General features: G+C 39.4%; 1 protein-coding gene across 1 annotated transcript in view; it reads right to left on the bottom strand.

Annotated features, from left to right (window-relative positions):
- syt1a (synaptotagmin Ia) overlaps window positions 1-16,500 on the bottom strand; it is an 83,756-nt gene that overhangs the window by 31,612 nt on the left and 35,644 nt on the right. The window contains exon 2 of the mRNA XM_073480757.1: window positions 10,128-10,328. Within this exon, the coding sequence (XP_073336858.1) occupies window positions 10,128-10,299 (172 nt within the window). The 5' untranslated portion in view covers window positions 10,300-10,328. The remainder of the gene's footprint in view (window positions 1-10,127; window positions 10,329-16,500) is intronic.

The raw sequence follows: 16,500 nt of genomic DNA, 5'->3' as shown, positions 1-16,500 counted from the left end.
GTGAGATTTATATAGCAGGTCTAGGTGCTAAAATATAATGGCCGTCAGCCATGTCTCCAGAATGGCTGTGGTTGTAAAAAAAATACTGGCAGAAAAGTTGAGGGAGCATAATGGGTGGTGCCTGCTCAGGCCTGTAAGACCTGACCAATCAGAGCCGGGCTTTTTGATAGGGGGGTTCTTAAAGAGACTGGATTTTTTACAACCTTTAAACCAAAATGTTCTTTATAGTTGCTTATGACTGATTTATGAAGTTTAACAAAATGTTTTGTGAACATTTGATGTTACTAATAAAACCCTCTTGACTTTGCAGAAAAGTTCTGACTCCAACATCATTATTTGAGGCTTTTAGCTCCAGGGATAGTCTGGCACATTTCAGCAGAACATCTGCTTCTTGCACATACATACATACGTCTTTTAATGGAAATGTCTGAGATGTGGTTCGTATTTCAAGCTGGCAAACCACAGTGATAAGCAACCACGTCTCTAAAGGCACCAAATGGAAGCTCTGATTAACAGAAATCAAAATGAATACACTGTAAAATTTCTTTCATAAGCCCAGAAGCTTATGTCGTCCTACACTCAGTCCAGCGTTTCATCAACGCCTCATGGAACTGCATTTAGAAAGTTACAGTAGAAATCAATCCACGAACCCAGCCCCTTATCTTATTCATCAAGCGGGCGTCTTCCAGTGAAAGGCAATTCTGTGTTCCTTAATTAAAGGAACCTGAGTCCCAGAAAGCAATAAAAGCATCCCCTAATTAACTACATTGTGCGAGTGTCGCTTCTCAAGAGAGAAATAGAGCGACGAAGTGAATGAGCGAGCGAGAGGGAGTGTTGCCAGCATACACACTGCTCACTGCACTCCAACTCCCAGCACTTATCTCTTGTTCCGCCGAGCGACACGGCACGGAAAATGGAGTTTCTCTAATGGCTGGGCTGCCCATGATGGAATCCATGTTTGCTGAACCTCAAGGCCTAAATCACTCTTCAGCACTTTCACTGAAATGGTATGCTATGGTGGAATAACAGAGCACTAAACAAAGAGACGGCTTTAAAACACTTCGGACACTGTGACTGACACGTTCGGTTCCTTCCTTCTACTGTCTTTAATTCTGTCCTTGGACATTTTTATTGTTGTTACTTCTTTGGGTCTAAGGATAGAGGACACTGCAACGACAACTCGTCTGATTGATCACTCAGTTAAAAGAAAATAATTTGCCATCTATTTTGAAAATCGATTCATTATCATTTCAGTCATTTTTAAAGCAAAAATGTCAAACATTTGCTGGTTCCAGCTTCTAAAATGTGAGGATTTGCTGCTTTTCTTTGTCATTTATGACATTATTTAAATTGACCTTTAAAAAATAATGCAAAAGCACATTTTTCTTCATTTCTGAATTCCTGAAGTAAAGAAACTCTCTCTCAGAAAACTTCCTCGCAGCATTATATAAACAAATATATATGTAAGAAAAGACACCTGCTTCTTATCAATGCCAGAATCCCTATGGATACAGGTCATGGAAGATATCGTATCTGCAGTCTAACTTGGTGGTAAAGCCTTGTTATGCTCCAGATAAGAGCAGCAATGGCTCAAAATGTCTAATTACATTAAGAACTGATTGTTCATACGCTCATGAATCTTTCAGTTCTGTCTGATTCAGTCTGAGAAGCATCAAGGACTTGAACAGTTGTAGCAAACGGTTTTATGGTTAGATTTGGAGGAAAAGCCTCTGAGGTGCCTCGAAGAATATAATCAGAACCAAGGATTCTGCTGGGAGGACTAATCCTCCCTTAACAAGCACACACCCAGACATTGAATCTTAATAAAGCCAACAACACCAAAAGCTTAGCACATAGGGAGGAGGGTGAAGTGGTGGAGGGATCGGCAGTACCAAACGCCTTGAAATAAGGGTATTAGTGATGTAATGTCAGGTGATGACTGATGAAACCTGAACAATAGACAGATTATGCCAATCAGTTGATGCAAGTGCAAGTTTAGTGCTCTGCACTGCTTCCCATCTGGTCAGCTAATCTTCATCATCTTACATTCAAACTATATTTCTATCTTCTACAGCTGGATCTATCTCATTAGCACATCAGTCTGCTTATTTTGATTCAAGGTTTATCCCTGCATGGATCAAGCAAACTGCAGGGAACAACTCACCGGTGCACCACAAGGCTGACAGATGCACTAATCTAATATTATTCACAAGCATATTTAAATCCTAATTTGGGTACTAAATATTCCAAATAGCAGAATGCTGGTTAAATCAAAGCAATTTAAGAAAAACAACACATGTGAAAGGAGACGCAGACAAAAACCATCTGCTACCTCTGACTGGGGAGACCACTGAACCATACAGCAACTCAACCCACAAAAGTGACAGTGAACAGGACAAACCCTCCTCTCTTCTCAGATTAAACTCTTCTTAGCTCATATTGTCTGTCTAGTTGTTCCGGGCACACCAATTTCCCATTGTAGAGTTTTGAATGACACATCTAAAGTATTTTTAGCCAGCAGAATAAGAAATGATATTTGCCAGGAAAAACCTCAGCCCAGCTGATTTCGGCTGTGATGCACCACTGTGCCCGGTTTGGGTTTGCTGAGAAGCTTATCAGGAATTACATTTGAGCTGTAAATGGAGGCCAAAGAGCAGCAACCTTAGCATAGAGGAAGAATGCAGGTTTCACTGGCTGACATTTTGTGTCCTTTCCACATACTATGTGTTTCTAAAAGTCATCATAGATACACAATAAGAGGAAAAAGCATAAAGCAAATGGAGGTCTATGAGTCATCTCTACTGTATGTGGTACTGAGACACAGTGAGTGAGGTCATTGTGAACGCAAGAAAACTTCACCTGTAAATTTCTTTGGCCCATATACATTTTATTTCTGTTAAATCACGTTTTAGTAATTAAAAGTATAATTCCAGTTTATTTTCAGAGTTTTGGCGATCCTTTCTGTCTTTCTTTGTAATACTTTAGTGGTGTCGATACAGTTTTCTTGTGCAAGGATGGATTTCGGCCTAACTTGACTTAACTTTTGGCTTGTTAACAACCTGTTAGACCTACTGATTGATGATCAGATCCATATCATCATTTTTGAGACGCACCTTTATTTTGTAATTCTCCTGGCACTTCTAGGTCACCTCTTCTGTCCAAGCACACCCCCTTCCCTAACATTCATACAGTGCTAGCACCAGACAGATAATGGCAAGCAGCCAAGAACAAAGAGGACGAGGATATTCACCTCCCTCTTGGGAATAAATCATCGGTGTGTTAATATTTTGGATTTTGGAGAAAACACGGGACAACAGACAAACAAGATATCTCACTCAGCAGTCAGCTAAAAAGGTGGCTGCTTCTTCTGTTACTGAGTGAAAAGTGCATATGGTATCATCTCATATTGTTTGCAGGCTCTTGTATTTAATCAAATTATAATGGTATTGTGGCAGACTTTGTGATATCAGCAAATATGGCATTGTTGTCCAAAGAATCGATAGGTAGAAGATAGAGTTAACTGGAAATCGTATGATAAAGTCAAACACTCCATAACAGCTATATGAAACATCTTTTAAGAAAAGCACTAATCTACAATGTATTTACTCCTTATCTTTGTATGTGATTAGCATCACGTTTTGCCTTTGCTTTGATAAATTTAAATCATAAAGATGAATGCCAGCCCTCAAAAGACGTCTCTGTTCTGGATCTATTTAGAAGAAGTTCAGCTGAATGCGTCCGCCTCTTCAAACAGAGCACTTTACATTAGAGGGAGAGGTTTTATGGACTGGATGGAGTTTGGCAGATGCATTAAAAGGGGTGTGTGCGCATGTGTGTGTTTAATATAGCATCTGGGTTATATCCATTTCCAGCAGCCCACACTAATCTAATGTGACAGGACCCTGTTGGTCAATTAACCTTGACATTATATCTTGTTATGCTTATGAGAGCAACACTCTGTCCGCGCCCTTTCCCTGTTGTGGCTTGTTTAAGCAAACAATATGACTGCAGCAGCAGGGAGCGTCTTCCAGCTATACAGCAACTGTAGCGCTGATGATAAGGACTTCTCCTTTCATACCAAACAAGGCTTGTCCATTTCTTTGTGATTTGGTTACATTTTCTATTCTATGAGAAAATGGGCGACCATCACTACAAAACATTTGCAGGGAAATCCTTTGAGTTAAGTGATTATATTAACAGTGCATGGGCTGGATTTACCATAATAGATGTGATAATGACATTTCAAGGCACAAAGAAAAGTGGTTAAATGTGGTGGAAAGCTTTGATTTTTCACATTCAGAGTAAAAGGCGTATTCACTCCGTATATGCCTGGAATGATTCATTCAAACAGAGAGCTCCTGTGGCAGTGATGTCATATTATGTATCAGCTCATTTGGCTATTTGAAGTTTGGCATCACCCATAAAAGCACCAATCTCTGATCTGTCAGGACAATGACACCTTAACTTTTTCACACATCTACAGAGGTGAGAAAATAGAAGCCCATCTCTTGACTTAAAGCTGGTGCTGGCTGAATCTGATCTGGCTTTGATTGGACCACCTCGCGATTGTGTCTCCTGGCAGGCAAACTTTTGTAAAGTGAGGGCAGAGAGTAGACAACAGGGCTTGTCGCCAGAGCAGCAGGCAGCTGAGACGAATGGCTCTGCTGATCCACCACCGTAATCCACTTTAATAAACTCTGCTGTCTGTTGACTGTGAGCAGCCACAAAGTCGAACAAGTTGAGACACTTAAACTCTGACGAATCTTTGTGTCGTTCCCTTCGCTCTCAAGTTACAGCACAAGGTCTTTTGGTCTTATCGTCAGTCTATGACACTCTTATTAGTCAGCACTGAAAGTGAAAGACACTGTCAGTAAGGTTGACAAGAGTTTTAGTCACATTGAAGTCCCAAAAGTCAGGCAAGAGTGCACAAGAAAAAGCTTTCTGGAGAATGTGCTGTTGTCGGACGAAAACAAATAAAGATAATTTGTGTCACTTTGAGGTTAGCTCAGCTGGGAAGACACCAGTCACTTTAGCACTTCTAGTTTTTGAGATGCTTTAATTAAATGGATTTACTGAACCTATTTACAGTGCAAGTTTCAAGCATTCGTATTTGGCAAATTATGACAAATGATTTAAAGACTACTACTCGTTGTGCAAGATTAATTTATTGGTCATTTTACAAACCGGGCTGCAAAATAAAATTTAGTTTAAGTTCCTTTACACTACATAGGAGAATCAATACAAAACAAAACAGTGGAGTGGAGTGTGGAAGTATGGGAACATATTTTCAGTCAATCAATAAGAATTTTTCTCTTCTGATTTAAGTTTTTCCCCAAACTACACAGAGCACCTTTTAGACCATTGTGAATGCAATAAACAAGGATGCTGAGATTGTTGATGCTACATTAGATTCATTGTCCAATGTATTTTATAAGACCTGTCAAAATTGTATTCAAGACATTTTTATTATTGGATTTTATACTTCTTTTTAAACCCTGCATTGACTGCCTGAAAGCACACAGCCCCTGATAAAGAAGGAGAAGAAACAAACATTATTTATTTTACTGAAATGTCAATCGCCTGTCTGTGTTATTTGAAGTAATGGCTGGTGGAGCCAGCAGTCATGGATCAAACAGCCTCTGTGTTCAGAGGTTAATTGTTATCGGGGAGTAAAGCCTCGGGTGTTTAGAAAACTATCTTACTCGTTAAATTCAATATGCTGGTTTCCTTGGAGGAAACCTCTCTCCTCAATGAGAAGTCACAATGTGGTTTAGAACGATTGCATAGTCGGACCTCAGTGAATGTCTGTATGTGTGTGTGTGTGTGTCGGGATCTGTGTGCTCATGTTTCTGTGGAAGTGGGAGGCAAAGTCAATCACAAATTCATTAAAAGGGTTCATTTCTGTTGCAGAGGGAATCATTGTGCACACATTTTCTGTAACACAATCATGTTAATCTATTTTAATTGCCACTTGCCAGTGTTGCAGAGGGTTATCTCTACTTTTCTCTACTTCTTAAGGTCTTGTTTGTGTTTTATTTCATTTACTTGTTTTTCTGGCAAAAGTTTTACTAGTTCCAATGTGAAGATTTGCTGCTTTTCTTGGTTTTACATCTTTGTTAATTAAATGTCTTCAGGTTTTGTATGTTATAAGAAATAACAAGCAATTTGAAGACATCTCCTCAAACGCTGGGAATAATTATAGACATTTCTCAGTATTCTCTGACATTTTCTAGACTAACAATTAACAGATTAATTAAGAAATATTCAACAGAACATTACCAGAAGCAAGATACCTAAGAACAATTTTTTCCATGCTGCCATCGACCTTTTAAATTATCTTTTGTATTAATATTAATATTTTCTTTTTTAAATGTTTTTGGCTATTCCTGCCCGACTGTCTTGTGGTTTTGCTGGCCGTGGATAATAAAGATACCTTGAACCTTGAGGCAGAATTATTAATTGTTAGTTGTAGTAGCCTAAAGCACATCAACCCCATCGCCAGAATGAATGTTAGCTAAGTATATTTCTGCAAAACCACAGATAAGTTCTTTATGTTTGTTTAGGTTCTATTTTTTATTTTTATTTTGTCATAATGCTTTGACTCTGCTCTGCTTAGATTTAGACACAAAAAACACTTGGTTAGGATTAGTAAGATGTCATGGTTTGGCTTAAAGTACCTGGTTTGGTCGCCACAAAAAAGCCTGAAATGGTCCAACTTCCCGTGCAAAATAGCTGGTTTTGGTCACCAATAAAACTCCTGGAGAGACTTTTAGGACTATATTTCCTTGACACATATTTAGAATCGCTCAAATAAAAAAGCAAGCTCAGTAAATTCAGAAAGACTGAGATAAAATCTGCTGGTGTTTGCAGCCTTGAGCCACCAGCCAACAGATGAGGGCCGAGGCAGCCTCAGTGATGTGTCCTGCATATCCTGATGAACAGAAATGCAGCCACAAGTTCGTCCAGTTTGACAGCTCTATGCGACCAGCCTCAAAGCCTGCGGGGCTTTAAACTGGGTTATAAACCCCAAAAGAAAACGTTCTGTTGCAGCATTAGACGGGCTGCACATTCAGCTTCTCCGCTCGCATATTCCTCGTTAAATCTGCTACCTGACTTTCTCCAGACAGTATCGATATTCCTCCGAGTAAACAAGTCTCAGGCCATTCATCATCAGCTTGGCAGCACCGGGGGAGCAAACTCACTGCATTTGATTGAGGGGATGGAGTGAGAAAACAGTAATTTAAAACCCTTTATAACTGACAGGCTTTTTTTTTTTGGAAGCTCACAGATAACTTTTTCTGCCCGTATTACACAAAAGAAGCCCTCATTTAGTTCTCCAGATCAAAATTGGTAAGCAATAATGAATCGTCTTCTTCTAAAGATGATGCCAGATGTGGCAGGAATAGCAATACTTTTCAGTGACAGACATTCAGTGCTGAGCCAAAGGGGACATCAACCTCAGAAGCCCCATACTGGAAGCATAATACTGAACATTGTCGATCCTATTCATTCATCCTCTGCAGTAGAATACGTTTTCTCAATTCATTCCCCTTTACCATCAATGAAAATGTCTTGCTCAAACCCACATGGGATTGAAAGCTCCCTCGTATACCTTGAGTTATCTGAATACAAATAAGGTCTTTTCTTCTGGTAAATATGCAACCTGCTGCAAACAACATTCCTCTGTGAAAGAAGCTATTCTTCATGATGACTCCCTGCACCATTACATCTCTGGAAAAGGAGAATATGACTGGTGGCGTCATTTGTGTGCTTCTCTTTCACGGGAGTCATTTCCTGTTGTGAAAATTAACTTCCACATGAGCCTGTGGATATATCTATATCTCGATTTGTGCTGAATGAAAAAAACCTTGGATCTCCAGGCAGTGTTTTATCCTTGATGTCACAATGACACCACATAGTCAAATACTAGGCAAGAACATGAGGATGTGGAAGCATTTGGTCGATAAAAAGGAAGGAGGAGTTGTATTATGAGGAAATGAAGAGACAGTTTTGAGTGAAAGCACGAGTAAGATAGAAAAACAGAAAATCAAACAGCAAATAATAAAGACAGCTGCGCTTAATTTAGCAATTGATCATGTCAAACACTGAAATTGCTGTTGCCAGATGTTTATTCTCTACTTCACTCATAACATCATTTAGTAAAACAATTCCTTTTAAGCAACCGACATGTTGAACTTGTTGTTGCCTCGAGCAACAGAAAGAAAGATGCAGTCCAAATTTTGTGCACCTGATTCATTGGAAGTCACAAGGAAACACTGACGTTTTCTTGTGCGTCAGCAACTAAAGTTCACTCACAACCATAGCTGAATCATTTTTGAGTCACACATGGTCACACGAGAATCACTCTGAATGCATTGAATGGTGTTGTCTCTGATGGACTCACTTTGAACCAGAGGGAGTGTAATTATAGACACATCACATGTAGGTGCAAGGCTGCCAAAGAACGGCATTGATAAAAGGTTTGACACCTGCAAACTGGTGGATTTTTTTTAGATGTTTTTATGTCCTTGTACTCCTACTGTGTGGGATGATTGTGCTTCAGCTTGAGTTTTTATTGTAGTTTTGCTTGAATTGGTAGATGTTTATCTCCCTTGGATTGTAATCACGGAGCCTATCAGCCCATTCAGATGAATACACGACTGTTCAAAAGTTTGGAATTGCCTGCAACAAAAGCTTGTTTCAGTACAGTCAGATAGCTGATGGAGCTACTCTATATTTTGGAATCGACTATTATGTTGTTAGGTTGCAGAGCGTCATTTAGTAATAGGTGCTATTTTGTTTGAATGATTTGCAAAGACGGTTATGTTTTGTACACGGAGAACCAAACTCTGTACAATGGCTCAACCAAAGGGCAGAAAGAGACAAAGACACATCTGAACAAAGAGTTAAATGAGAATATTAGAAAATCAGCGATCTTTGGTAAAATAAATTGGAAGCTTAGTGTGAAAATGTGTGCAGATTTTAAAAGGAAAAGGTTGTGTTAAGTATCAAGTGCACAAAAGAGTCTATAACAAGCTGAATTAAATATTGCCAGGTTTGTTATTTGGCAAAGTTATTCTTAAAACTTTAAAATAGAAATATAGAAGTTTGGTCTAGAGTTTTGGATCATGGAATATCAGCTCAACATACGAAAAACTGACTAATACGCTTAAACCTGTTCAATCTAACCACTGAATAGACTGCAGAGGGCCCAAAGAAACATGTTCCCATAGCTCATCGTCACTTATGCTCCGAAGGGTGGAATTGAGAGGTATCTGGGGGGAATAAATGGTAACAACAGTATTCACCCTTATCGTGCAACAATTTAATAATTTAATTAGACTTCTTTTGTGGCCAAAACGATTTCAAATGTAAACTACAATTGTGTGTGTTTGCTGCATCCGTCGCTGCCCCCTGCGGTACTTGATGTGTACAACAATCAAAATCCTGTAAATGGTCAATTTATTGCAATATTCTGTGCTCACAGATCTTTGCTAGCATCGTCAGTCAGAGGTGAATGACATCCCATTTCACATCATTGCAGAAACATCATGTTATATTGTTACTTTAACGCCCCCTTCTGATAAGAATTACATGTGATTTTATACACATGGTCAATGTGGCAGTACGTACAACATTCCCAAATTTGGTTCAAAGCAAATTTAGCATTGAAGAGTTACGGCCTTGTGAAGTGCTTCAGGCCACGCCTTCATAATTTTAACAACCAGTTGCAGACAAATGGTGAAAGATATCAAAAAATAAATGCAAAAGTTTTGTTACAGGCCATCCAAATATGGTATGTGCCACATTTGGACCAACTTTGTGCCAAAAGAGCCAAAACATATGTTTGTCAAAAAATCCAAAATGGCGGAAATCTTGTCTTTGTTTTTGTAATCAATGCACAAACCTGATATTAAGTATACACTGTGTTGTTTATAGTGAATCAGAGCTGTATTATGTTTATGGCTGCAACTTACAATTATTTTCATTACTGAGTTTGATTTGATGATATATTTTTGGATTAACTGATTAGCTGTTGTGTTGTTGAAAGTAGAGGAAAATAGCCATTACAATTTCCCTGAATTCAAAGTAGCATCTTAGAATTGTTATAAAGGACACACACTTACATGGTATTTTGTTCAGCTCGTTCATGAACTTGTCCTTCAGCTTGGAAAAGGCCTCGTCCTTCTCGCCGGTGCCCGGGCCGGCCATATTGGTGGTGTTGGAGCCAACCGTGGCAGAGGAGGCGGTGGTGGGCTCGGGCGGCGCCGCCAGCGCTTCCCTTCGACTCTCACTCATGGTGACGATGCTGGGAAGCCAGTCAGATGCTGGACAAGAGGAGGAAGAGAAAGACAAAACACAGTGGGTTAGATTTTTCTGCCGCTGTGACAGATGCATGTCAGAGGCTCGGCGCTTGCCTTGTCAGATGACTGAGTTGACGCAGACCGTGTGAGCAGCTGCTGGCTCAGCCTGGGTAAACATCAGCTGGGGTCCAGAATGAATTGGCCAGCTCGCTGCATTCAGAACAAAGCTACTCACTCATTGCTTAAACTCCAGATTAGCATCACAGAGCGGAGATAAAATGATTATTTATTACTCTCACACAGAGCAGGCAGTAAATCTCAGCGCGCCACTGGCTTAATTTAAATCATGTGCTTTTACAAGTCAACCCAAAAGTACAGTAAATAATGTCGCGGTGCAGAGAAGATTACTCATCCACCATCTTATCACACCATGCTCTTTGTACACAACAGGTGTATTTACACTACCTTCAGCTCTTTTGTGAGGAGGAAGGAGGAAACAATGTATTGCTTATGTTAACCACTGCTTCGTGTGTGTGTGTGTATATACTGTATGTGTGCATAACACTCGTGTCCATACATGTGCAGTGATAAAATATATACTCCATTCCTTGAGCATGAATAACTTGCAGTACAAATATATAAAGTTCTAAGTAATCTGGGCTGCAACTAAGGATTTTTTATTATCATAATTAGACTTAGATTTCAGTTACTGTCATATATGAGCAAATCGTCACATTTAAGAAACTGAAAACAGTATGTTTGGCATCTTTGCTTGAAAAATAGCAAAAACACAAAACTGATAATAAAATTGTTGCAGTTTTTTGTCCAATTTTGTTTTAGTCCACTAATTGATTAACAGACTAAAATGGCACTCAGTGGAGTCTGGATCTGCACCAAAAGTTAAAGGGGGTGTATTCTGGACCGAGATCCATCCTCCATCCAAGTTTAGTGGAAATCTATTGAGTAGTTTTTGTGTAATCATGCTGACCAACCAAATAACCAAACAACTAAACTACAAACCAATCAACCAACCAACAAACCAACCAAAGAAGCAAGCAAGTAACCAACCAAGAAACCAACCAACCAAAGAAGCAAGCAAGGAACCAACCAAGAAACCAAGAAACCAACCAACTAACCAAGAAACCAACTAACCAAGAAACCAACCAACCAACAAGAAACCATACTAACCAACCGACAAACCAACCAAAGAAGCAACCAAGTAACCAACCAAGAAACCAACCAACCAACCAACAACAAACCAAACTTAACAATCGACCAACCAACCAAAGATGCAAGCAAGTAACCAACCAAGAAACCAATCAACAACCAACCATTTCGAGGCTGCAAAACATTAAGAATAAATATTAAAACCAAAACTAAAATTACATTTTTTCGATGAAACAAAGTGTTTTTATAGGACAATTTACCAAACAATGGTGTCAGTTACCACTGCATAAGTGTTACTGTGTGCTTTTAGTATCATGACACACGACAGTCGAGCAAAGCTGCAGCGCCGTGACAAGTCTGCTGCAGAAAGGAACTATTTATTGTCCTCTCTTTCTGTGCAGGTTGTAATTATATATGTCACCATAGCGATCAAAGAGGATAATAGCACAGTTAAGTTGTATGGTTTTTCCACCAGTGCACAGTGAAGGTTGATGGCCTATTTCTCCTCCTTTGCCACAGTACAGAGCTCACAAACCTCATATTTTCTCATTTATAGTATTGTTTCATAAAGGGCATTGCATTGGTGCGGATAGAAACACTTTTAAAGATCACTATGTAATTTAAAAGTCTCAGTGTAACCCTCAAAATGGCCTCCAATGATATTCTAAACCTCAAAGAGCTGAAAACAAAATGCGATGGCAATTTATCCTAATATAATCTTTAAAACACGGAGGAAAAGAGAGTCAAATTTATACACATATTTCTTCAAATATATTAAATTACATTCGCAAAGAGAGCAAGGCAATTTACTCTGAATTACAGCAGAGATATGAAATGTCTTCTCAATATTCATGCTTCTCTGATACAGTTTTGCTGTATCTGGACACTTTTGGTGACACTTTCTTTGGGTATTTCACTCCTGAATTTATCTAGACAATGCTGATTACTAGGGAAAGTGTGCAGCTTCGCTGGAGTAGCTATGTGCCGTAGTAGCATATCCCTTTGTTTACTTAGCTCTGACTGAGGTCTGAGGAAGGGAAGATCATTTCTCATTCTCTGTACTCTCAGAGCTCAAGATTTCCTAGCCGATCTGTGAATTCAGTCTTGCAATTTTCCAGCCACAACCCTGCTTCTATAAAATTGAGGTTAACCTCTGCAACTGTAGATACTGCTGCCAGCAACAACTGCAGACACTAAGTTTTATAAACAAAGTAAATGCATTATGGTCGACTGCATATATTAAGGATTGTTCCTGGGAGACTGGGAGAAATTACTTGCTTTTACATCAAGCTGTTGGCTGGTAGTCACATCCAAGAGGCAACTGAGAAGAGACATACAAAATAAGTAACTAAGTAAATATTTTACCTCATAGTTTGCAGACAACTCAACTATCAAGTCTAACTTTAAAAGAAAAACTCAAAAGGTCAAAGACAACCAGATGTCTTCATAAGAACTTTGCTAATACAGTTAAACCTGATTTAATCTGATATTTATTTTATCTTAACCTTGAAGATACAAACAATGTTCAAGCCCTGATGCTACACTGGCATACTGAATATACATTACATTTCTGGGAAAGGGTTTTTCTTGGGGATGTGCATCAGCAGGTGAATGAACAAGACGTTAATGGACCCCAAATTGTATTATTTGGCTCCAAGTAAATCTTCTCTATTATGAGGTCCTGTATATTGTTCAAAGAGCAGGGTATATCTCTACTTTGTCTCATATCACACAACAACCAGCGAATGTTTGATCTGTACATCAAACAAACATACTTGCTTTGAAAGGGATTAATAACCAACCATAAGAAATGTTTGTTATCAAAGGCAGCAAACATGTGGTGACACTGTTCCACTGCCATTATATGCAAAATGACATGCTGCATGTCTGCAGTCCAGGGTAAAATCAATACTTTTGTCCTTTTGTGAGCAGATCTGAATAATAACAATGACATTACATTACAAGTAAGGACATTACTTGATGTATAACAGCAAAAGCTCAGGGATTGCATACGGAGAATAAAGAAAGGCAAAACATCTATTCACATTCAAATACAAACACCGACTGGAGAGGAAACAGGACTTATAGTGTTGTAATCTCTTAAAACGTCCAGACCAGCCTCACCAGAAGACAAGGTTAACATTTTCTGCTGTTGAAGTACATAGTCTTGTATACACAGCTAGATTGACACCTGTACCATGACTCATTACAGTTTTCTTTCTTGTTTCCTAGGAGGAAGAGTATATATAATTACAAGACTTTGTTAAGTTGCTTCTGGTTCAGATGTCGCAGTCATAAGAAAACCAGGGTTTGTAAACAAAAGTCACACTGGCTGACAGGAAGCTCTTTACTTAAACAGACTTTGATAAACTGTTTCTAATTTCCAGCAGGGGAGACAAAATAAATTGGATTATCTGTACAAGAACAAAGTGCTGACTTTCAATCGTATCTCATGTAATCAAAAGGGTGGTAAACAATATGTATAATATTGAGAACACACAAAACACACACAAACATTTCTTGGTAGCAGCCGATTTACTGACCAATTCTGACGCCAGGAGATGGTGAATAACTTCCATTCTGATTTCATAGATAACGCCATTTCAGGCAAACAACTTCCTAACCATGCTGTTATACAAACCCCCGTTGTTGGAGTCCAGTACTGAGGAAATAAAACAAAGAGAGGCAGAAGCTCAGGCTGCTGCTGATGTTCCACCACCAGCAGGCATGGCTCGGTGGTGGCCCATTAAGCTAGTTGGCAGTGGCAGAACCGCTAGCTGGGAAAATTAACATCAGAGCCGGCAGAAACCAGCAGGATGAGCTGACTGGTAGCAAGTAGTCACCTCTGGTCCAGCGCTGACGTAGTGCCACTTTGTGAGTGACAACAAGGTGCTGGAAAGAAAGATTTCTGGAAGCAAGCTTATTAATGGGACTGTCTCTAAAATTTGAAAGTTACGGGTTTTGGTGACCATTCAAAGAGACAACGTCACCACAAAACTGTGGGGTGTGTAGTTTTGTGACAGACTGTGACATTATTTGTCTCTCTTCATTCATTACCATACATAATTTTTTCGAAGTAAGGTCCCATGAGTGAAACCAGAAAGGGAGTGACTTTGGCTCTCTATATCCTGGCACCGCCCAACTGGTTGGACAGGTTGCATGTACAGTACAGTAGTAGGATGAGATCTGAGGGGGATAGTTTTAAAGCAAAGTTCACATTACAGGATTTTAATGCTGATTTTCCACTTGTTGATGGTTTTGGAGATCGGCAACTGAAAGCACCAGATCAGACGCAAATTGGTGCTGATGTGATCCAAGAGCTGGGGGACAGCTCGCCGACACCTTCTGGATGTTTAGCTGGTTAAATATCTGGTTGAGTTGCAAATAAGTTGGGGAGTCACGAACAAGCTACAGCCAATGAGAGTAAGTATTCCCCTCCTTTCTCCCTCTTCTCTCTTATCATGGATCTATTTGCACGAATGGGGCACAACGATAGCTTATAGTTTCTATCAGAATTTGCACACACAAGCTTTTCAGTATTTGTAAGCATGTCGACGTTGCTCAATCACAATACGAGCGGGCGGTTATACGTTTTCAGTGCAAAAATAATCCTTGGTGCCCACGCATCCTAATCAGTTCTCATTTTTTTCATATTCTTTTTCTTCCTTGTTTTGTCGCTGCAAATCAGCATACAAATAACTTGGGTTTTGCTTGGACTGCATCATTCCTGTTTCTCTTCTCGTGTGAGTGATCTTAAAATGTGTGACCCCCTCGCTGATCTGTCATGTTGTGTGCAAGACACAACAACTGCAACACTCCCAATTATAAGACAGCAAGTTGTGTAGTGTGAACAGAACAACTTTGAAAGTCATGTAGTGTGGCTTAAGAATAAGGTCCTTAACGTGAAGATTCTCAACAGAAAAATGGGGAAAAAAGCGGCTTCAGGCTGCATGTGTAGGAGGAGACACATGGTAATATACAACTGGCAATTAGATGGACTACTGAGGCTAAAGAATAAAAACTGTTGCCAAGAGAAACAACTGAGCTTTTGACTCTAACATAGAGTATTTCTTGTTGTTAGGGTTAGGGCCAGTGATGTCATAAAACTGTAAGTCATTTGTTCTGTTTTAACTGCTGCTACAGTAACAGTTGCTTGGTAGCAAAGCTGATACAGTGTGGTTGATGATGAGGGTCATTGTTTTGCCTGCACCTTCGCAGCTTCACTTAATTAATGACTGTTCAGTTGTTGAAAGAGAAAAAATAACTGTCAACTGAAGCACAATTGTCAGTCATTCAAAAAGCCACAATAAGGAGCGTATAACAACCAGGTTAACGTACTCACTCCATTGAATGGATAGTTTGAGGGTATAAAGAGCGACAAGTTTGCAAAGGGAGGAGGTCTGGGACAGATTGTTGGGTTAAACACGTACAGGACTTTCACCCAGGAGACAGCTGTCTGTACTTAACGTAGGTACACCCATAACTGAAGTCACATAAGTAATGTAGTTATTTTAAAGCAAAACACAATATTTTCCAAAACCTAACCAAGTAGTTTTCGTTCTTCTTCCGAGTGTACAACGAAGGTCTGGTGCATGTCACATCGGAAAAAAAACTCCACTAAACTGACATAATTATTCGCATTTAGCTTGATCTAACCAAGGTTAAGTTTCTTTTTTTGCCACTGAACACAGCGAATTAAAGGAATTACGAGTGAGTCGCTATCATGAGGAGGTATCCACAATCACTGCATGTTTGCCAGCTGCTGCTTCCCCAACATACTGTGAAAGCATGATATCACTGCACCCTCCAGTTGTGATTTTAACACCTAGCTAACACTTGTTTAACAACATCTTTGTCTCTCACTAAAATATATTTTTCAAGACATGACATGTGGCTCAGTGCTGTGGAAGATACTGCCAAAACGAGAGGAAAAAAGAAGAAGCAAGAAAAACATGATTTATTTAAGGAGATTTAACTTCAGGTAAAGAGTGGCAATGAACCTTCTCTTGCTGTGAACAAATCAACCATT

Source organism: Pagrus major, chromosome 14, assembly GCF_040436345.1.
Source record: "Pagrus major chromosome 14, Pma_NU_1.0".
Classification (NCBI taxonomy): domain Eukaryota; kingdom Metazoa; phylum Chordata; class Actinopteri; order Spariformes; family Sparidae; genus Pagrus; species Pagrus major.
Note: the sequence above shows the minus strand (reverse complement) of the source record. Positions and strands in the feature narration are given on the sequence as shown.